The sequence below is a fragment of the Podarcis bocagei genome, assembly GCF_964188305.1.
Source record: "Podarcis bocagei genome assembly, chromosome: 6".
Lineage (NCBI taxonomy): Eukaryota > Metazoa > Chordata > Lepidosauria > Squamata > Lacertidae > Podarcis > Podarcis bocagei.
The window spans coordinates 39,301,604-39,324,651 of NC_138130.1; the positions used below are offsets into that span (position 1 = coordinate 39,301,604).

A 23,048-nucleotide genomic window follows, 5' to 3' on the forward strand; every position below is an offset into this window, starting at 1 on the left:
AATAGCGTTTTAAAACTGGACTTTTTGCGATTTGGAAAGTGAGGTGGAAATGTGTTGTAAAGTGCAACAATGAACAAATAATTAACTGGAAGACATGTAAGCACACACAAGCAAATTAGGATGAATGTATAAATGCTATAAATTACATGGAGTATGTGAAATTAACTCTTTATTAGCAGAAACCAGGCCAGCTCAGGGGAGCCAGGCCTAATGAGCACAGCAACTCTTCTCAGTAGGTCTTGCCCCATGAGACAGTTGCGGAAGCTGAAGACCCCTTCCTTTCCACATCTGCCTAAATCTCCTCCTCTCCAGGGCTTTTCCCAAGCAAACAGAGACTGCATCTGCATGCAGCCAATAGTTCTGCCCTTTTCATGTCTCTCCTGCTTCTGGGAGACAGGGGAGAGGGGGAGAGCAGCAGGAGGGGGAGACCCCTTGGCTTCTTCAGCAGCTTGATTCATCTCTGCCTCTGGGGCCCCCTCATCTCCTGCTTCTGCACTTGTCTGCCACAGACTCTTCCTGCTCGCTAAGCCCTGTTACATCTTCATTTTCTGACACCTCTTTCTCTCAGTCTTCTCCCTCTTCTCCCTCTGACCACTTCCTGGGCTCTGAGGAGGTTCCCCAGCTGGTGCCTCTGTATCCAGCCTGTCCACGACACTGGAGAACAGCTGAATAAACAGGTGACCTTTTTTTACCAAGCCGTGCATTGAATAAAGCATACAATTTCAATACATGCTTACAAATGGGAGAATTTGGATCCATTTTGGCAGCTCTAAGGGCAGAACTAGAGTTAGGGCAGCTAGCCCACTTCACACTGAAAACCAGAATGTATGATGTATGTATTCATTATTGTTTATCTATTATATCTCCCCACCCCCGCCTTTTCTCCAAGGAGCTCAAGGCAAGGTATATACAGTGGTACCTCGGGTTACATACGCTTCAGGTTACAGACTCTACTAACCCAGAAATAGTGCTTCAGGTTAAGAACTTTGCTTCAGGATGAGAACAAAAATTGTGCTCCAGCGGCGCAGTGGCAGCAGGAGGCCCTATTAGCTAAAGTAGTGCTTCAGGTTAAGAACAGTTTCAGGTTAAGTATGGACCTCCGGGAATGAATTAAGTACTTAATCCAAGGTACCACTGTACAGACCCTCCACGTGTCCCTATTTTCCAGGAACAGTCCCAGATTCACAGAAGCCGTCCCGGTTTCTGATTTGATCCCGGAATGTCCCACATTTACTTCGGACGTCCCAATTTTCATAGGAGAAATGTTGGGAGAGCTATGCGTCCCCTGTGCCATAAGTTAGAAGACATCTAAATATTAAATGTTAAAAATGTTTAGTATTTTGTTTTTATGTATGTTGGAAGCTGCCCCGAGTGGCTGGGGTATAAATAATAAAATGGACTATTAGCATTATGGAACAGGACGTCCCTATTTCCATTGGAGAAATGTTGGGAGGGTAGGTATGAATGTTATGGTTTCTGCACAACAGTTATGATGCATGAGGTTAAGCGACCGGTGGTCCAGCGGGCTCCATGGCTGAGCGGAGATTTGTTCCTCGCTCTTCGCGCGAATAGCAGCGGCGGCGGTAGCATCACTCCCGTCCTTATAGCACATCCCACCCACATGACTAGCGAAACGAAGCATTGCAACCGCGTGCACTTGCTCGGGAGGGCGCCCAGCTGCTTTGCTGCTGTTCTCACGCGTTCTTTCTTCGCTCGCGGACTGTTTTTCAGCGCGGAGGAGGAGAAGAAGAAGAAGAAGACGAGGAGGAGGAGGAGGAGGAGGAGGCGGGCTCAGCTGAGCCGCCTGCCTGCCTGCCTTTCCCTCCGCCCTTCTGCCGCGAGGCGTGGCTGAGTCTTCCCTTTCGCCATGATGAACAAATGACCTCGCGGGGAATGAAATTTAAATTCCGCAAAGGCGAGAGAGTTCTCTGCTTCGAGCCGGACCCGACCAAGGCGAAGGTGCTCTATGATGCCAAGGTGAGGATTCCTCCGCCGGGAGGGAGGGCGGGCACGCGCGCCTGGCCGTCTCACCCCCTCCCTTCCCGTGCGCTCGCTCGCGCGCGGTGCCCCCCTCCTCCGAGCAACCCGCCCGCTAACGGAAGCGGCGGCCTCTTTCTTCGGTGGCGCTTCCGGGTGTTGCAGCTGTTTCCTTTCCCCTCTGGGTGGCGGGGGAACCCAGCTCTGTTTGGCTCCCCCCCCACCCCGCAACTCACCCTCGTCCCACAGCCATTTGAGGGAAGAGAGGGGCTTAGGTGCAAAGCAGCTTCCTTGGGCACCTCCATCTCGCTTGGACCCGTCTAAAGGGGCACATATTATTGGGGCATATATTATTTTATTTTGATCCATTGCAGATACCGTTGAAGGAGAAAGGCGACAGCGCAAAATTGGCGCCAGTCCTCCTGCTCCCCCCCCCCCTGCGCTAGTCTCTTCGTCTTATTTTGACTCTTTTCTAATACAGGTTATCTGGTTACCAGAGGCTGTCCTTTTAAGGGACAACTTGACACACGTGTCTGTGGGGTAACCGCGTGCCAAATTAGCTGCCCGTGTTCTCTTGAGGGAAGAGGTGGGTCTTACCAGCGCCTGGAGATTTCTCGGCTCAGGTGCAGGGAATGTGGGAAAATTGTCCCCACTTCTTAAAAGACAACACAGACCACCGTGTTTACTACCGGCTGGCTCTATTCTGTAGCTGTAGAACAACCCTAACCATATCGGCTTAGAAGTAAGCCATACCGAGTTCAGCGGGGCTTATTCCCAGGTAAACGGGGATTGCATTTTATTGCCTGGCCTCTCTTTACCGAATATTATCCCCTCAAGCTGCTGCAAAGGTTATATAGAAGGCTGCAGTTGCAGGTTATATAGAAGGTTATATAGAAGGCTGCAGTTGTTCTCCATAGGAGAGAAAAGCCTTCCCAATGACTTCTTAGCTGTGGGCTTCCTATAAGAAAGCGGGTTTATTTTGCCAACACTAGAAACGAATATCTCAATTCCATGCTAATTTACTTGGAAGTGATATTTATCCAAGTGTTAACATATTCTTAAAAGCCACATGTGGAAATCACTTCCATGTAGTAATTGGCATGTAACTCAAGTTCAGTTTATTCACTGACTGCAGAGGCACTGGACGGCATGACCGTTTGCAGCTAACCAGAGTGTGGTACTTGGGTGTTCAGGCAGAAAAACAAAACTGCCTCATGCATTTTGCAATGTTTGAACTGGACCCAAGTTTGGACAATGAAGGCACTACCAACTTTTTAGCATGGATGGATTTGTTGTATACTTTCTACACCCTCCCCACGCATTGAAAATCAAACCTTTAATAAAAGGGCATAGCATAAATAATCTTGCTTATAGTGAATGAGAACTGCTTTTTTTAAAGCATACTTTGTTTTATAGTAATATTTATAAGCTATAAATGAGGCTTGCATAAAACATTTAAGGTAATCTATATATTGAAACAAACTGGTAGGATCATTCTTTGCTATCTACCTATCAGTTTGAGAGGTTTCTTTGGGGTGTAGGACTGAAAATAATATAGTTGGCTGTAATCTCAAACATATTTGAAACCATTTCAAATGCTTGAAAAATATATTTCAAAATAGCTCAGGACTGCAGCTTAACACTGAATACAGTGACGGCAATTCCCTGGTATGTACACCAGGTCCTTCCAATTCCTGTTATTCCAAACCAGATTATGCAGCCAAATTCTGTGTATACTGTATTTAGTTGGAAGTAAGCCTTGGTGAAAGATAGGTAGACATGTGCTTAGGATTGTAGCCATAAACTCTATAGGGAACTGCAAAGGAAATAACTGGAAAAACTGTTATATTGCTTTTATACTCTGCAGCTTAATCTTATGCAGAGTTCGTCACACCAAAGTCCTTGTAATCAAAGGGCTTTAGTATACTTAACCCTGCATATTGTTGTGGTATTCTTTCCTCTGTTTTGTGGCTTTTGAATGAAATTGTGTGTATATTGATGATGACTGTTAGAGACAGGTGGCAACATACGTTCATTTGCTTTTTAAAATGGATCTTCAGTAGCAGGCACACTGTTCAGCAAAACGCCTGCCAAGCCAGCTGCACCTGTCACCGCCTTTGTTTCCCAGAGTGCGTCTAGTCCAGGCACCCTGGAAAAGAGTGCGTCTAGTCCAGGCACCCTGGAAAACAAGGATGGTAGCAGGTGAATATAGCTAGAGTCAGCTCAGGAGTTTCACAGCAGCTACAACAGGAAAGAGAAACTATGGCCTCACATGACGCCACCTGGTAAGGGGATGGGGGGGGGAAAGCAGAGTGAAACTAGCATTTACCTTGCTATTATTTCTTGACACAAACCCCCCCACCCCCCCTTACCAAGCTGGTGTCGGGAAAAGCAGGGTTGTTTTCTTTTTTAATTTTTTTAAAAAGGTGTGAGCAGACTCCATCAGCATTGTGTGCTATCTGGTTAGTCGGGGGTGACAGCAGGCTGGGCAATTTCCCTCATCCCAGCTTGCCAGATGGTGTATCAGAAAGGGAGAAGGTTATTTCTTTTTTGTAAAAAAATGAAAAGAAAAAGAAGTTCTGATTAAAGGAAAGGAGGGTCAATTCTTGATGATACCTGATGGGGGTGGGGTGGGGGGGGAGCACCAGGATGAGGGTAGTGTGGAGTGTGCGGGGGTTTGGCAGCTTCCATAGGAAGTGATGATGGAGGAGAGTTTCGGCACACTGTGGTGCAGAAGCAAACAGCCAGAGTATGCACAATCAGGTTCTTCCTCTTTTCTGCATTGGTTTCCTCACTCAGTCTTCTCTCCTCTGTTTATGACAAGTGCCTGATTGACTTTGATCTGCAAACGTTTTGCCCATCTCAGCCCTATTTTCAAAACACCCCTGGCACAAGTTCCATAGATCTGGTAATAGTGTTAGAAACTGAGTGATGAAAGCTAGGAGCTAAATGGCACCTTAAACCTAGGTTATGGGTGCAACAACGGAATGTCTAGGCATGCTTTTTTAAAATAACAATAATACAAAGCTGAATATGAATGAACTGCAGCTAAAATATTACGTTCATTTTTCACATGGTCTAGTCCTTCCCCTGCCCACCCTCCTAATATTCTTAAGAGGGTCTCTTCTCCAGTCATCAGAGAGTAGCTGGAAGTGGGGAGGCAGAAAAAGGCCCTCCTTTCCTTTCACTCAGCAGTTTTAATCTGAACTCTTAGGTGCAGTGCTGCGCCCAGAGCTCAGAAACTGCTTGCACTAATGAAATTCCCTGTTGCAAAATGCACCTAGAACAATGGGAGTTTCAAACAATGTCTGGCAATACTGGATATTAATAAGGCTACCATCTTCTATTCCCATTTTCCTGGGAGCAAGACCCATTAAACTCAATGGCATGTTTTGAATTGTACTGTTAAGACTGAAAAAGTACAAAGGTGTGAAACAATGTCAAGGTGTTTGCTTTGTTTTTACTCAGTTCAGTGGGAAGTGGGGGAAGAAGCAGAATGGCCAGGGTGGTGCAGGTGAGAGAGACAGGATACAGTGGCATAGGGCTCCCAGATGATGTCTAGCCCAGGGTTTCCTCATACTGTACGTAGCAGCACCATTGGCTACACACACCGGTTACATTCCGCCTACTCCCTCGGCGAAAACTGCAGTTCCCAAGTGCATTGTCTGCGGTTTCTTCTGCAGGATTTGAACACAACACCAATTCCTTTCTTAGTATGGGCTAGAAAACCAGTCTCTGAAGTGTTGTGACAAATAGAAATTGGTGATCCATCCTCAAAACAAATAATGCATTTGAAAAGAGAGCCGCTCAACAATCCCCTCACATTCTCAGTCACTAAATGTATTGTCTCTGGGTGGTATTCTTGGCTTGGTTCCCCAGCTCCTTTCTGAAACAGCAGTACTATTGCTTTCACATATGATATTGTCTGTAAGCCTTCAAAATAAACAAGCTTACTTGGAAACGAAACTAATTCTCTTGGTCTGAAGTACAAACCCGTAGAATCTCTTCCCATGTTTATATAATAATGCACAAACATTTATAATTTCAGATTGTTGACATTGTTATTGGAAAGGATGAGAAAGGAAGAAAGATTCCAGAATATCTGATCCATTTTAATGGTTGGAACCGAAGGTGAGGATGTATTTAGTACATTGTGCATAGTGCTGCAAGTTCTTTTAATAATTCACGAATAAATAAAATGTCAAATAATCACACCTTTGCAGGGATTGGTACCTGTAATGCCCGCCTGAAAGTCAGGCAGCAGTTTTAATCATGCTTATCTTGAAGTAAATGTCACTAAAATTGGACTTGCTCCTGAATAACAATGTCCATGGCCAGATTGTGAGGGCCTGCCATCAGTGTAAGCGGAGGCGTGCCAACTTAACTGCTTTGTGCAATATTTTGTGCATCCACTCATACAAAAAATGTATGCATGATCTCACTAACTTGGCTATCAAACTAAAAACCAACATTAACTAAATCCCAGTTAGCCTTTTAATTATGAACTGACCTGAAATCATATGTATTGTTTCAAATACTACTCCCTACTGTAATCTTACATTTTCATGCTTTTTTTTTTTAATACTCAGTTGGGACAGATGGGCAGCTGAAGATCATGTTCTTCGTGACTCTGATGAAAACCGCAGATTACAACGTAGATTGGCAAGGAAAGCTGTGGCTCGCATGTAAGGATCAAACAAAGTTTGCACCAATAGTAATATCGGTTAAATGCATACTCCTTTTACATACAATTGTGACTTTATACCTGCTGAGGTGGATGTAGCTATTCTGTACTTCCAAGTGATTTTTTTTACTAAGCTTTTCACTGAACTCTTTTAGCACATTTGATGGAAGTCCATCTGTTCCCATTGGGAATTCTTAAAAGGAAAAAAGCTCCAAAAGCTAAAATTCTTAAAACATCCTATGCCTAGTAGTCAGAACAGTTTTGATGGGTGACAGGCTTATTAGTGCTTTGCCCTATGCTTTTTTATTAATTCTGCCCCTCTTTTGTGATTTATTTAGCTATAGCTAATTTTTTTAAGCAATACCTTTTGTTTTCATGAGAGAAGCCGCATAGCTATATAGGTGAAGGACCCCACCCCCCAGCAATAGCGGGAGCTACTGCTTTTATAGCTTGCTATTCTCCTTGGTAGTGAGAAAAGGCACCAGCAAACCAGTCTCAGTCTTCTCTCAACCCATTGCTGCAGTGGTCCTTAAAAAACTAGAATTGAAACTCCAGGATCAAATCATAGCTTCTGCTTTACATGGCAAGCACTAATCATAGTTAACCGGTTTGGGTGAATGAGTAAACTATGGTTTACTGCCAGCAAGGGAGGGGATTGCAGCACACCAGGAAAGGAGGAAGCATATGATGATAATAATAACTTGCCAAAGCTTTTTTGTGTAGCAACAACCTATAGTTAGCACTATATATGCATCAGTACCTATCTCTTTGAATCCGTTCATGTTCGGGGGAATGGCAAAACACAGGCATATCCTGAAGATTTATGTTTGTATGGTATTTTTGTACTCTTACTGCTTTAAGTAAAATAACAAAATGTTAGGTTGAATGGTAGGCTTTCTTAAATTTCTTTTAGGAGAAGAAAAGGAAAGAAAGGGCGTTGCAGACTGCCTGGTGTTGATTCTGTATTGAAGATCCTTCCTGCTGAAGAGAATGATAAAAGCAGTGAAAAATGTAAGTTTGGTGTCTGTTTTCTCTGCTTATGATTGAACTGTCTATTTTAAGTATTTATATATCAACTTTATCAGCACAAAAAGATTGATCTCTAGTCCTAAGAAGCTTACAGCCTTAAGCTAATAAGGGAAAGGAGGGAGAAAACAGAAGGTGCAGCTATCAGTTAAACTTCACATGTAAGTCTTATGTACAGGAAAACTTACACTATTATTGGTTTGAATTGCTTTTTGTTGATGATAGTGTATGTCCTTCTAAAAACTACATTCACCTGTAAGGAATTTGGCAATACTTCTGAGTTCAGGTTTGGAAATGAACATATTTGGGATTGGAATGGAACCGTAGCCTTAAAAGCACATCAAATATTTAAGCTTTTCAACACTGGTAGTGGTAATTAGGAAGGTTTACCATACATTCTGCTTGTTCTGACACTTCAGCAATTAGAACTCTTCAGAATCTCTGTTGCGTAATGTCCAACTTATTGTTCCTTGTGAAATCAATTTATTTTCTGTAAATTTCCAATTACTGAAGCATTGTACTAAGGAGTTTCCCAATTACAGTTATTTTTCACTGATATTAAGAAACCTTCCACATTTTGTGATGAATGAATGAAACTTTATTTGCATCAGCCATCGGCCATAGCAACAAAAAACATTGTGATATACACAGAACAAAATAAAAGTCGACTATATAAAACACAGTTTGTGATGTGTTTAAATGTGTTTAATTAGTTAAAAGAAAGATTGATAAAGTTTTTAAATAGGCAGATAAATTTAGCTTGAGGATTACCGGTACATCTCCTTTTGTCAAATGAAGTGAGTGGGTAAGCGTGCTAAATGTCAAAAGTAACTCATTTTTTCTTATACAGCTATAAGTAGTTCTTCTTCTGATGACAGTGATGAAGGCACAGATGAAGAAATAAAGAGTGAAGAAAGTGATGTGGATGAAAAAATAGAAATGGTATGCCAATACAGCTATCTTGACCAACAAATAAATATACGCCATAAAATACTTCATGGGCAACAATCAGAATTTTCTGGGTACCAAGTGTCTTACTCACAAAAGATTAGCTTAATGTTTGCATAAAATGTAAAAACATAGTACTATGTACCCTATGATTTTTGTCACTGGTATATCTCGGCAGACCAGTGATGGTAACCTTGGACACATGAACCTAGTTCTTCCCAAGCTATGCCCATTAAATATACCACTTAATATTTCACAAATTGCTAATATCCAAGCAAGCTCTAATGGGACCTGGGAACTCCACTCGGGAGCTGATTTCTGCCGCATTGAATTCAAGCCAGTCCAGAAAGGAAAAAATCAAATCTGATGTCAGGTGGCTGAGAAGTGGGTGGTTCCATCCATCTGTAAAAGTGACTCATGAGGGTTGGAGAACATCAGGATCTGGCCCATTGTTTGGATCCAGTTTCCCATTTTTGTAGTATACCATATAACTCCAGAATTGTTTTTCGCACTGATCATGGAGGCGTATTGTTTCAAAGTACAACCTAAATGTAATGTGACTTGCTCTCAAAATAATGAGTGATGTTACATTTAAAAAAAAATGTTATAAATGACATTAACATTTCTATGCAAAAAAATAAAATGTTACTGCACAGTTGTTTTAAGTGGGTGATGCAGCTAAGTCATATGTGGAGTAATTAGTGGACATAAGTTGGTTATGATTAACTTTAGCTAGCTACTAGCATCAGTCCTGGTTCGTATGTTATAAATAATTCCAATGTTTCTCTCTATGTAATTTACCGGTACAATGTATGAAAAGACTTTTTAAAATCTTATATGTATTTGTACAGAAAGAAGAGCAAGAGACTCATACTAAACGGGACATGGAAGAAAGAGCAATAAACATTGAAATTCCTGAAATCTTGAAAAAAAAGCTTGAAGAAGATTGTTACTATATTAATAGGAGAAAACGGGTATGAATAACTTAATCAAATGAAGATGTTTGAAAGCACTTATATCAAATTCTTGTATTCAGAAGACTGAACCATTTTAGTTGTTTGTTTCATAAGCTCTATGGAAGCTAGTGAAAGAGTTCTGGATTGATGATGAATAGCTAATTTATAATGCAGAAGGAGTAATTTTAAAAATAACCCGAATTCTGCAAGAGTATTATTTCTGACCACTTCTTCCATGCTATCCCAGAGGGAGGTTATAGCCTAAGGAAAGTACGTTTTGTGCTGCTAAGCTCTGGAGCTCTGAGAGGCAATATGATAGCCATCTTCAAGTATCAGAAGGGCTGTCACATGGAAAATGGAACAAGCTTGTTTTCTGTTGCTTCAGACAGCAGGACCCAAACCAATGGATTCAAATTATGTGCTGGGGTATATGTAAAAAAGGTAAAGGGACCCCTGACCGTTAGGTCCAGTCGTGACCGACTCTGGGGTTGCGGCACTCATCTCGCTTTATTGGCTGAGGGAGCCGGCATACAGCTTCCAGGTCATGTGGCCACATGACTAAGCCGCTTCTGGCGAACCAGAGCAGCACACAGAAACGCCGTTTACCTTCCCACCAGAGCGGTACCTATTTATCTACTTGCACTTTGACGTGCTTTCGAACTGCTAGGTTGGCAGGAGCAGGGACCGAGCAACGGGAGTTCACCCCATCGCGGGGATTTGAACCACTGACCTTCTGATCGGCTCTGTGGTTTAACCCACAGGCTCTGTGGTTTAACCCACAGCGCCCTGGCACATATAAGTAAAATGAGTATAGGTTTTATTGGTGTACAGTAGGTAACTGGTGCTACTGGAATTTCTATGGCTGCTTTACTCTCCAAACAGAGAAAGCTGGATGCAAGTTTCTCTTGTACACTTTATTTTTCTGAGTTCAGGCTTGTCTACTTAAATGTGTATTTCAAAAGAATGGTGGTAAGCAGATCTCAGATGTCATGAACTTTTATTATGTTGTTGCATAAATAATTGCTTCAATTTGGCCATTGATTGATTCATCTAGCTGGTGAAACTGCCATGTCAGACAAATATAATAACCATCTTGGAATCGTACGTGAAGCATTTTGCCATCAATGCAGCTTTTTCAGCCAATGAAAGATCACGGCACCATCAGATGTCTTCACACACCAACTTGAATCTGCACTATATCCCACCAGAAAAGAAGTAAGTAAGCACTTTTTTGTTTTATGTATCTAAAGTATCGTGCTTGAAATGAAGGCATAAGTTTTCAAAGCGGTATGTTCTCACTTGCTGTAAATGAACTCTGTCATTCTGAGGATAAAGTGAAAGGTTAGCTGACACAAGCAAATCATAATGCTTGAAAATGCAATATGAAGATGGATCTCGTTGAGCTGTAAAGGCCATTGTAGGAGCTGTTAAAATTACCTTCCTAGTGGGGGTAATGTAGATACAACTTAAGGAATTGGTTTGGGCACGTTTTGTCTTGGAAGTAAAAGGCAGTTGGTTTTTAAATAGAGATACGTTTGGCAGTCCTTTTAGTATCAACCTCATTTTCTGTCCCTGAGCATAATCTACAAAATTTAAGGTTCCCTAAATGGCAGCTCTCAGGAAACACCAGGTACATATAGAGCCTTTTCTGTATGTCATTTATGTTTATATAAAGTCATCTTGTATAGTTAAGATAGCAAGCAGAGTGAAGATGTAGCAGAGGGTTTAAATCTTCACTGTGTTATTTAAAGGGTGTGTGGTGTTTTGCGTGTTTGTTGATTTGGTTGTTTACCAAGTCATAATATCTAAATGCAGTTTCCCTCACCAGATACATCTCTTGCAAGAAGAAAGATGATATCAAAACAGATGTTTCATGCTAGTAGTCCAAACTCTAAACTCAAACAATAAGTTTTAAGTTGTTTCCAAAACCTTCTAAGCTCACTGCTCGCCTCAAATGACCTCACCTCTCTGCCTGCCAGCAGTACATAACTCATCCTGTCCCTAAGATCTATGTGAGTTTTTTCCAGTCCTACTTTGACTTCCCCTGCCGTCACCCCTTTCCCTCAAGTCTGTTTATTCTCAGCATATGATCTACTATTCCCCTTCCTTCAGCAACCATTCTGAGCCCTCTTTTCATAATTTCAGCTTCCTAGACCTTAGATTTCTGGCTTCCCCAAACAGCCTGCTATTTTCTTCCCACACTGCATAAAGAATATTTTCACTTGACAAAGTGTTTGGTTCGGTTCAGTTACAGTGTTGTATCTTTGTCCTTGCTTGCTTCATATACTTTCACACCCTTTATACTTGCGATAATGTGACAGTTGTTTCTACAATTGTATGTTGGCTACTCTGTGTTTAATGGGGAATTGACTTCCTGTGAATCTGACTTTCTATTGTCAGCATCATCCCTGTGCAGCTCAGTCAGTGGGCGAGGAGTAGAGGATCACTACTAACTGGTCAGTTTTCAGCTTCTTCTGCAAAACTTCAGAGATGCAGTCCCCAGCTTCCAGCCTGGGGCTTGTGATAGCTTAGAGAAGCTCTGGCCAGTTCATAAACACAGTGAAACATCAATGAATCCAGCTCTTATCCAGAGCTTTGGGGTGGGAAAGAGAAGGGAAGTCTCCTCAGTCTCATGGTGTGCTTCAGAAGCACTCCCATGTGGCGTGATGCGAGACCCATCCATTCCTCCACAGGGGAAGAACCTTGGTGACTTCAAATTTTGGCTGGCTATCAAGGAAGGCATTCCAAAATTTGTGGACCTGTACTCAAGAAGCGCAAATGCTCATGACTTTGTGCTCTTGCGTGTCAAGGCCCCATGACCACGCAGTTCCCTAGAGTTCAAATAACTTAAAATGTACATTCACTTACAATTTCTCTTAAAATTGTCTGCCTTATGACATGTTAACATATACATATTTAGTTAATTATAGAAAATATTTATGCATTTCTTTTGCAACCTTAACTTTCTAGTGTTGAATTGTGTAAAGAAATGGTGGATGGGCTAAGAATAACATTCGACTTCACTCTTCCTCTGATTCTTCTGTATCCCTATGAGCAAGCACAGTTTAAGAAGGTGACTTCCTCCAAATTTTTTCTTCCAATCAAAGAGAGTGTAGCAAACACTAACAGGTAGGTTTGGTATTTTTTTTCCCCCTCTTCTCTAGAGTATAATTTAAGTAGATGGTGTAACTGCAGTGCGTTTAACCTTTGCTTGCTTTTTGTGATAGTGAGATTGGTTTCCAGTAGGCTAAGAACAAGTAGAAGAAAGTAGTTTTGAAAAACACGGAAGTCACATAGTTACTATAGCTAATACTTTTTTTGCATAACATACAGTTGCATCGGTAAGCGCTTAACACTTTAGTGCACTTTTATTTTTCTCTTTCTTCAGAAATCAAGAAGAGCTTTCCCCAAGCCCACCACTTCTGAACCCATCGACTCCCCAGTCCACGGACAGTCAGCCTGTGACGGGAGAGTCAGTAACACCAAAACGCCGAAAAACCGAACCTGAAATACTGCAGTCCCTAAGGCGCTCCACACGTCACACATCCAACTGTGACAGATTGTCGGAAAGCAGTTCTTCACCACAACCAAAACGACGGAACATTGAGGCTCCTACGTCAATGCCAAAATTGTTTTTGCACCTTGAAAAGAGTATGTCGTTGTAGCAAGGTGGAGAAATTATTTAGTGGGGGCAGGGGGAGACACCATTTTGTTGTAAACGTTATTTATCATCTGTTACTTTTTAAGAAGTAGGGAAGGACATTTGACATGTGCATGCTGAGTGTTATACTAGTCGTGGAAGAAAAGTAGGTACTGGTGGCACCGAAGCCTTTCCCTCTGGGTAGGTAGCAGGTATCTTAAGCTTGGGTGCATATAATTTCAACTGCCTTCACTACCTACTCTGCTTAAATAGACTTGCGTCAAACATAGAATAAAGCCCAGAATAATCAGCCTTTGACTGATTAATGTTCTATGTCATTTTAAATGTGTTAACCCATGGGATGGGTTATTGGTGTATTCTTGTTCTTGTTTTTATTATGTATTTTGTGTTCTCGATTTGTATTTTTATGTTGTGAACCGCCTTGTGATCTTCCGATGAAGGCCTGTATACAAGTTTAATAAATAACAAAAATAATAAATCATGCATTAATTTGGTTGCATCAGGTTCATTTGAATAAAAGTTCTGTTCCTGATTCAGGGAATAATATAGCTCTGCTTTTCTTTTGAAGAAACTCCTGTCCACAGTGGGTCATCGTCACCCATCACGTTGACTCCTAGCAAAGAGGGTGGGGCAGTATTTGCTGGTTTCGAAGGCAGAAGAAACAATGAATTAAACGAGGTAAGCTCTTAGTCTTAGCAGGTTCCTAAGATTAAATTACGTTAAAAGAACTAAATTTAGCTGTGAACCCAAGTTGTCCTTAGTCTCTTTCGGAAAAGAATAGCTGCAACTGCAAATGTACACATGGCTCCCTCTTTGCTGCTTCCCTAGCATGAGCGGAAACAATAAACCACAATCTCTTGAGTTCCAGACCAGATTATTGTGTCCAAACAGACTTTATGGCTTGTTTCTCTCCAAACAAAACATAGCATAGAGCCAAGGTTTGCTCTTGAATTACTAATTGTGGTTTGTTTGAGCAAAACAAGCTGAGATCCCTGGTTCAGATGTCATTTGAAGCAGGGATCGTAGTTTGTTGTTCCCACTGATGCTAGGTGAGGAACACAGTGAGACTGAGATCTACATTAATAATAAACCATTAATTATGGATTATTGTGACGTATGAGCTGGGCCTATATAATCTCTTGGGGATATTATTATGGACCATGCTTTGATGTATTCTTAAATGTGCTAATTTTATGTTTAGGTGTTGTCATGGAAACTTATGCCAGAGAGCTATCCCCCAGGTGATCAGCCACCACCGCCTTCTTACATTTATGGATCTCAACATTTGCTACGCATGTTTGGTAAAATACATTTTTCACTTTGAAAATAGATTATGTATAGTGCTAAGGTCCTATACATTACTTGGATGTAAATAACGCTTTGTCCCAATGAAGTTTGGATTGGATTTCCACAGTAACACTCTTCCAAATAAACAATTTGAGCTCTTGAGAGAATTTGGGTTTCTCTTTTAGGTATTCTCCCATATCCAGATATACTTTATCTACTCCATCTTCAGACCCTGGTGCAAGAATTCAAATACTGAGTGCTTCCTGTTAAACTAGTATTATGTTTGTTCAAACTGGGTGCTAACATGGGAACCCAGCTAGTTCATTTCTACTAACTGTTGTGCTGGGGGAGAAATAAGGATGGGATACAGTGGTTGTTGTTTTAAGCATCACATGTATTTTGGGGAGCTGCTTTGTTGAGGGTCACTGCAGATGCACCTGAACTGTCACTCGTTGAAGTGTTACGAAAAGCTGGTAGTACAGCTCCAAACTGGAGGACAAGCTATTTTAGCAATCAAGTTGAGCTGCGCATCCTTGCAGCATATTTCTCATTTGATTTAAGTACTTTTATTAACACATTTTTTGTTCCACAAATAATAAAAAAATCACTTGTCCACTTAACTAGAGGCACCTCTTAACTTGATCTAGTTGTTTCGAATTCTGATGAACAGCATAGCAGGGCACATTTACTATTTTCATCAGAAATTGTTACGGGCTGAGCCACAAGCCATTCTGTATGCCTTGAGGATCAATATACCTTTACAAATGGAAGAAAACCACCAGAGTATTCTATACTCATGGAATATTGTATTGAGCAGTGGGAAACTTAACTAAACTTTAAAAATTCACAATTTTTTTTTTTTTGTCTTTAGACGATTGCATAGAGACTGATTAAAAATTAACTATGATATTGTTTTTTCCCCATTTTGCTTTTACAGTAAAGCTTCCAGAGATACTTGGGAAGATGAGCTTTCCTGACAAAAACCTAAAGGCATTAGTAAAGCACTTTGAGTTGTTCCTAAGGTAACTTGACCGTGAATTATAGAAAGTCTTTAAGTCTAACTGTTCCAGGGCACCTAGTAACTGCAAGAGCAATCATTTTAATAATGGACGAGTCCTGTGTTATATGACTGTCTTACAGCTTAGTCTGTAAGAAAAGTGAGAGGGTGTGCCCAAGAAGTTAATTCTACCTTCACAAAGGGCTTCCCGTTAACATTTTATATAATAAGAAGCTGATGCATTGTTTGATTTGTGTATCCTCTGATTGCACATGTGAAGTGAAGTGGGAGCTTTGGTGTAAGGAGTGCTTTAGATGCACAACAGGATGTGCATGATCATTACATGATGTCCAATGCTGTCCTTAGCATCCATTCTTGATACACCAGTGCTTCAGATTGGTCTACCAATTGGTGCACACAGTTGCCATTCAGAATTGATATTTGTTCATTATATAGAACACTGAATTAGCATTTCTGCCGTATAATACTAACTTGATCATTCTTCTGATTTGCGTTTGCAGCTAGTCTTATTTGTAGGAGTAGGCACTGTGGAATTCAACTTGCAATAATGAAATGTGACCACTAGTCTGTACCAATATGCAGTTAATACAGTGCCAGGCAACATTAGCTATAATACATAACTGAGAGGCTGCAAGTATATTCAGTTAAGCCTTAGTTAGAGAAACTAGCGTATTTTTAGGCTTGTAACCCTCTGCCCAGTTACTTGAGAGTAAGCCCCATTAGACCCAGTGGGCTTACTTCTTAGTAGACAAGTGTAGGATAGTATTGTCAGAAGCTGTAACAGAGATGACGTAAAATTGGTTCAAAAAAAAAAAAGGAGCTTTATTTTTATTTCTCACACTGCAGCATAAAACCATCATAGAACACATGTCTGGCTCAGTCCCTGCAATCTCCAGTTGGCCTGGGAAAGATTTCTGCCACTTCCATTCTGTGTCAATGGATTAAAGGGCTCTGCATGAGGCAGCTTTAGTGGCCTATGAAAATGAGATTGCTGCTCCTACTTATGCCAAAAAGTAGAGCTGTGTAGAACAAACCTCACTGTTGGCACACCTACCAGTCCAGTTTTTCATCCTCCCTGCTCAGAGAAGGCAGCTCTGTACACTCTCTTTTTATTATTTGAAACAATATTTCCCACCTCTTCTCTTTATCCCTGTGATTTGAGAGAGAAACCGTGAGGACACAGTGGAGGTGGCACCATGTCCTGTGGAGAGCCTAGCACTCTGTCGATCCCTCAGAGGAGAGAGAGGGCAAAGAGTGTTTGTTGTAAGCATATTGCAGATTCAAGGAGAACACCAAAGGGTTAAATTAAAACCTTTTCATGTGTATTACAAATGACATTCTAATGTCCTTGGGAAATCAAAAAGCAAACGGTTACAACAACAAATAACTGTGCATGTTCAGTGATGGTAGACTTTAGCTTCTTAATCTCAGAAACCATGCAGATTGCACAGGAAATATAAATTGTAACATGTCTCTGAATTACAAAAATACTTGGCTTGAAGTCAGCAAATAATACATTAGAGAATTACAAGCTCACCAAATTTGAGTTGTGAACTGACTAATTTTGATCTTCAGCAGCATCGCTGGAAATGTGGCAAAAAGACTCCAAAATCCTGAAGGTGTGACTCCCATTAAGGAATTTGATTTTTGTAATATTCAGTGTTGGATGTTTGAAAAATTACCTATGTAGGTATGTTAAAGAATTACAGAACTGTTAATACATATTCTGATTTTCCAGGTTTTTGGCAGAATACCATGACGACTTTTTCCCAGAATCATCTTATGTCGCTGCCTGTGAGGCCTACTATAGTACAAAAAATCCACGAGCCATCTACTGAAGCAATCCATATTGACATAACCAACTGTACATACTCCATGGCTACTACTTTACTTCACTACTTCAAGAGAAAAATCAAAATACATTGTTGTAATATTACAAAGGGAGTTCCTCTAAGTCATTCTTTTGGCATAAGAGAATCACATTTCATTTCAGAGGTATGCTGACATTGCATTCTAGCACTAGATAACCTTCACTTCTAGATACAAGAAGCTCTGCATTGACTGCTGATGCATAGAACTGCATACCAATAAAGTGAGGAAAAGGAATAGAAGCATTAGAACAGACTTCACGAGAACCAACCATGCTGCGTTCCACTTTAACATAAGCTTGCTTCACCTTGAATTCCAGGAACACCACCTCCATTTAAGGCGAATCTAGGAGTGACTATTGTACAAGTTTTTCTCATTTGGAATTTATAACTCATTACATGAAGCTATTTTGACATAAATCGATATTTATAGAAGAAAGAATAAGCAAGTGTTGTGTTAGCATGATCTCAGCTTCAAGATTTCTGTGGGGGGGGGGGGGGAGGAGAAACCCAGGATTGCTTTTAAGGATGCATTTACATTTTCCCACGGTAGGTGTGTTGGCAGTGCCTGAATAGCTTGGATTTGGATTAATACACCCCATGCGTGATTTGAATTGCTTTGGTGATTTTTTATTTTTTTTGTCAGCAATTGTTAAGAACAGGGAGTACTTGTTCTTGGGAATGAAGAATGCCACAGTGACAATTACTTTGGCAAGAGTTCTGAAAACCAACAGTGGCTGCTAAATGAACCTCTGATATGGGTTGTTCAGCTTGAGATGCAGATTTTGTTTAGATTAGTTTAGGAGTATGTGTGCTGCTACATAGGTAGAGATCTGGACCTACAGTTGCCTGCTGGCGTTATCTTAATGTGGCAACTGTGATGATATATAAATGAAATAGATCTTGTTTCATATACTAACTAGACTTAAATAACCTTTAGAGTTAGACTCATATGCCCATGACAGCAAAAATAGCTTGCTCAATTAAAAGACTTTAATTTAGTCTCTGTAATCAAGAAAGCCAGTAGGCAAGTAAGAAGGGCTCACACTATCACTTAAGTAGTCTGATACTGTATCCACACTACTTGAAACCCCCCCCCACACTAATTTTATTAGGCTTTGTATTGGTCAGCTTAACTTATGAATTAAGAATTTAATATTTCCATGGGACGGAGTTCCCTGAATACTAAGTGGCCATAAATATATTTTGTAGTAGTAGCAGCAGCAATTGGTTCAGGCACCAAAATACTTCACACTTGTGTCATCGCTCCCAAATGTTGGGATAATTCACCTAGATGATTTCTCCCTAACAAATGATTGCAACCTGTTTTCTTAAACAAAATCCCAGGTTGTGAGCCTAGTCAGTTAATAATTTTGAAGCTGCAGGGAAAATAGCTTTAGACTCCAACCCCACTGACACACTTTCACACCTTAAAGCTTACTAGGCGTTGTAGCTTCTTGAGATAACATAGAGAATGTTAGAGGTACCAGTATGCCCATGTAGATAGCAGGCCTACTATTGTAACAGGCTGGCTTGTGCAGGCAGGAGACAACTGTGGGTAGAACGGTTGCAAGGTGTGGCGGGGCCATTTAATCTGTGGACTATTGCTGTTTCGGGTGCTAGAGTTCGATAAATGTATTGGTTCCACACAGGTTTGCTTTCTGACGATAGGTCCTAAAGTGCTTTGAATGATTTTGGTCTCCAGTTTGAAGTTTTATAATGACAAAAGCATTTGATAGCCTTGATGTAAATATTGTTTGTACAAAATGGTTAAAATAATTAATAAGTTAATATAGAATAATAGCAAAACTTGATGTGTAATTCCTTCCATTGTGTGTTCAGCTGTATGGCAAATGTCTTTTGTTGTATTCACTGTATAGAAATAAAATGGCTGAAGTGAACCATTCCTTTATTTATTCATTTATGCATTTTACATATCTTAGTATATCGATTATCATTGTTTATCTTACACTCTTTGACTTCTATACATTTCCCTCCATGGGGTCCTATTTAATCCTTGTTGAGCTGCTTCTCCTTAATTACCAAAAGTGAACCATTCCTGTGTAGTTGCTGTTAAACTATTAAAAAAGGCATATTTGGGAGCCCAAAATACTACTTTGTGTATCTGTTAATTTGCTAGTGCAGCATGGTAGTTAAAAGCCCTGTTCAAAAGGATTGTGCCCATCCTGTTTTCTGGGTACTTCACTCAAAAGATCCAGTCCATATCCAATTCTTTCTTACATTTTCTTGCATGTAACCCAGAGTATGGGTTCTTAGATCCACAATACAAGGAAGCATAATTAAAATTTCTTTATAGATACTTTGCATATTTTCTTAAATGAGAAATGCTATTTCACAAAACAAAAAGCGGTCTACTGCTACGTAGAGAAACTTTAAAGGGGAAGTCCAAGGCCTTTTTCTGGCTTTCTTCAGATTACCTTGCTAACTCACTGGCCTCATCTGCCCCTGACTAAATTATTCTACATAGTTGTTTACCCAGGTATGTACTCATGCACATGTACAGAAAATAAAACATTGCTTTGTGTTACTATCTATATTCATATCACAATATGTATAACTATTTCTAAGGAAATGCAAAAAAATAGACACGAGCAGCCACAACTTTTTCCATGACTAGGCTTGTCCACACATCCGCTTGTCCCCCTTCCCCCCAGGGAAACCCAACTCTTGATGGCTGAATCGGAAGAAATGTCAGTTGAGTTTTCCAGGGAAAGCAGGTCTTTGAGGGGAAAGTGACAGGACAAGCAGAAAATCTCCTTAGGCACAGGAGAAGCAGAAGTGTGGATGACCCCTGTATCTGAGATAAAAATCACTGAATTATGTACTGATGCCCTTTCTAGATAAACAAGTTGCTCACTTCTATTAATCTTCTATTGTTAGAAGGCTACTTCTATTTGAGTGAGAGTAGACCTAGATCGTTAATTCTGCTGCCATCATCTATTTTCTCCACCTGACAATTAGTCTTTCCTCCATCTGTGTGATGATCCTAGAGTACAGAATGCATCCAATGGGCGTTGAGGGAAATATGAGAAGGCATTTATAATTATGATAAAGCACTAACTGCTTAAGAGCCAGCAAGCTTTTGAGTGGGGGGGGGGGGAACACCTCTTGAGGCTGAAACATGAAACAGTTATGAAACAGAACCCCATCTTAGATAGAACATCGTTTTTACTATTTACAGGGAAGCAACCTGACACACATCAATCTGGTTTTGCAGCTGTAATGATGAACTCTTGACACCAATTAGGTTAGCTGGTCTATAAACCATTCCAGCTAAGCTGCTTTGGAAGTTGGTGTGGGAAACTGGTGATATATTATGCTACAGTGTTGGGAGTCACACCGCTTGTTGAAGATGAGTTTGAGATGCTGCTGCTGTATTCATACTGATATCAAAATATGGTAGCTTTTAAATCCAACCAATTGTTCCTATGTATGAAGTGTTTATGCTTAGAAAAATCCTTGCCGTTATGCAAAAGTGAACCTATTCTACCAATTGTTCCTATGTATGAAGTGTTTATGCTTAGAAAAATCCTTACCATTATGCAAAAGTGAACCTATTCTACATTATGCAGCCACCAACCATTTTTGGCACAGTTCCTTATTCCCCTTTATAACGGTAGCTGAGTCAAGCTAAAGGTGTCCGACAGAACAAGATTATTTAAGGTTGAACCAAATCATTAAACACAATTACTTAACAGGTTAGATATTAGAATTAGGCTTTGTTCAGTGCTTACTTACCAGCAGTTATCTACTGAGTGTGTGCATGTATATGTGGATTAAGAGAGAATTAAGCTTGACAGATTGGAGACACATAGGTCTATGGGGTTTCCCCCCAGAGGGAAGTAAAAGAGATTCACTTTCCTTCATAATCCCTTATTGGAGGGAAGGGGGACCAGGGTTTGTCTTACTTTTATGCTAAAATAATTAAGAGTGTTCTTGCTTGTACATAACAACATGAGGATTTGTAGAGGCCTTGATATGGCTCAGGCAGAGAGTTATTGCCATTGCACTTTGATGCAAGGTGTGTGTGAAAACATAAGAAGAGCCTGCTGGATGAGGCGAAATGTCAGTTTAGTCCAATATCCTGTTCTCGCAGTGACTTACCAGATGCCCCTGGGAAGCCCACAAGTGGAAGGTGAATACCACAGAGCTCTCCTTGCTTGAGATTCCCAGCAAATGGTATTCAGAAGCACACTCCTCCAACCATGGAGCTAGAACACAGCCATCTGAATCACCCCAATTGGCTCGCAGCTACGCAGACTCTCAGCTTCCTTGTTGAACTTCTTATAGCTCATAAATGTGGCTGCAGCTGTGTTGGACGACAGCTGCACAAACTCTTCCTGCAGATCCTCCCAGCATCGATTGCAGCTATCTGCTGCTGCCTTCTTCACTTCCACTGGAGAACCACTACTTGCTAGTACTTTCTTTTCCCTTTCAGTCTTCTTTCTCCTGACCAAAAGTAACAGACTCATGCCTAACCTACTGCTCCTCCCAGTGAAAACTCTGTGTCCAGTGACAAGTTACACATTCTCATGATGGCAATATTGGCATATTATTTAAGAATCAATGAGTAGAAAAGACACAGCAGTGGGCAACCTATGTACCAAAGGCCACGGACAGCCCTGGGCATTTCTTCAGGGATAATGCATGTAGACAAGGCCAAAGCTGGTGGTTGGCACAGCCAGAGACAAATGTGGGTGGGGTCACCCTTTTACCTTTCTCTGCTTTCTGTTCCCCTGACTCCTACCTCATTCCTCTTTGCCCATCATGCTGCTGGTGAAAGGCAGATAGATCCTTTGCCATCCATGTCCCACTCACCCACATGACATTAGGTAAATGGCTCCCATTCCTGCTGTGGAATGCTCTCAAGTTTAACATGCCTTCCATGCTTTTCGGTGTATGTGAATTGGTAAGCACTTAAAAAAATAATCCCTAGAATACAGATTTCCCATTGCAGTCATGGTTTTGTTCATTTTCCAGTTGTTAACACACTATGGTTAAATCACATTTGGGGATAATAAAAGTGTCGCTATCTGGCTATGGTCCTGACAGCTCTTTTGAGACTGGCGTCTGCAAAGATGCATGCCCCTCAACCATTCTTGTGCTGTTCAAACACCACCTGCAACTCTGTAAATAAGTGGCTTGCTTCCTCTGTTCAAGGGCTGGACTTTGGTGTGGTCAGCAGCAGCCTGGAGGAAGCAATGCTAGCAATATTACACAGGAAGGGGAGGAACAAGCCCTGATAAACCCAACAGTTCAGCAAAAGGAAGGCTGCTGCACATCCTGAGAACACTCGCGTGAAAAATGCTCTGCCAATTGATGTAGTAGAGAACAAGAGGAGACTCACGTTTTCAAGCTTTATGCTCATACACATCACTGTCTCTCTCCAGCCACCTAAGAACCTCGAGGGCAGAAGTAACACAGCTTCTCTGCAATGTCTCCAAAGACAGATAAAAGAATTTGGTCGTGAGATTCCAGCAGATGGAGTGCCAGTTGTGTCTCGAACTTGCCTACTTGAAAGGAAATGGGTGCTTTTATGTCTCTCTACAGAAACCTAGTATGTTGATGTGTTGACATAACAGTTCTTTTTCTGTGTTCAAGG

General features: G+C 41.0%; 1 protein-coding gene across 3 annotated transcripts; it reads left to right on the plus strand.

Annotated features, from left to right (window-relative positions):
- The first annotated feature begins 1,651 nt into the window (after positions 1-1,651).
- Positions 1,652-19,326, plus strand: MSL3 (MSL complex subunit 3). Of its 3 annotated transcripts, none has more exons than XM_081199292.1 (13): positions 1,652-1,977; positions 6,026-6,108; positions 6,567-6,662; positions 7,575-7,672; positions 8,538-8,629; positions 9,487-9,609; positions 10,646-10,806; positions 12,562-12,720; positions 12,980-13,242; positions 13,821-13,930; positions 14,454-14,553; positions 15,477-15,561; positions 17,296-19,326. In XM_081199292.1, the coding sequence occupies exons 1-13, from the start codon at positions 1,879-1,881 to the stop codon at positions 17,393-17,395; spliced, it is 1,569 nt and encodes a 522-aa protein (XP_081055418.1). In that variant the 5' UTR covers positions 1,652-1,878; the 3' UTR covers positions 17,396-19,326. The 3 variants fall into 3 exon arrangements, with proteins under 3 accessions (XP_081055418.1, XP_081055420.1, XP_081055419.1); XM_081199294.1 differs by lacking the exon at positions 1,652-1,977 and adding an exon at positions 2,102-2,563; XM_081199293.1 differs by lacking the exon at positions 1,652-1,977 and adding an exon at positions 2,573-2,755.
- Positions 19,327-23,048: the final 3,722 nt, after the last annotated feature.

Bases quoted from the DNA above. Each gene is read 5' to 3' on its own strand.
- MSL3 (XM_081199292.1), top strand. From the start codon at position 1,879: ATGACCTCGCGGGGAATGAAATTTAAATTCCGCAAAGGCGAGAGAGTT. The intron at 1,978-6,025 runs GTGAGGATTCCT...TTATAATTTCAG, and splicing joins AGGTGCTCTATGATGCCAAG to ATTGTTGACATTGTTATTGG. The intron at 6,663-7,574 runs GTAAGGATCAAA...AATTTCTTTTAG, and splicing joins AGGAAAGCTGTGGCTCGCAT to GAGAAGAAAAGGAAAGAAAG.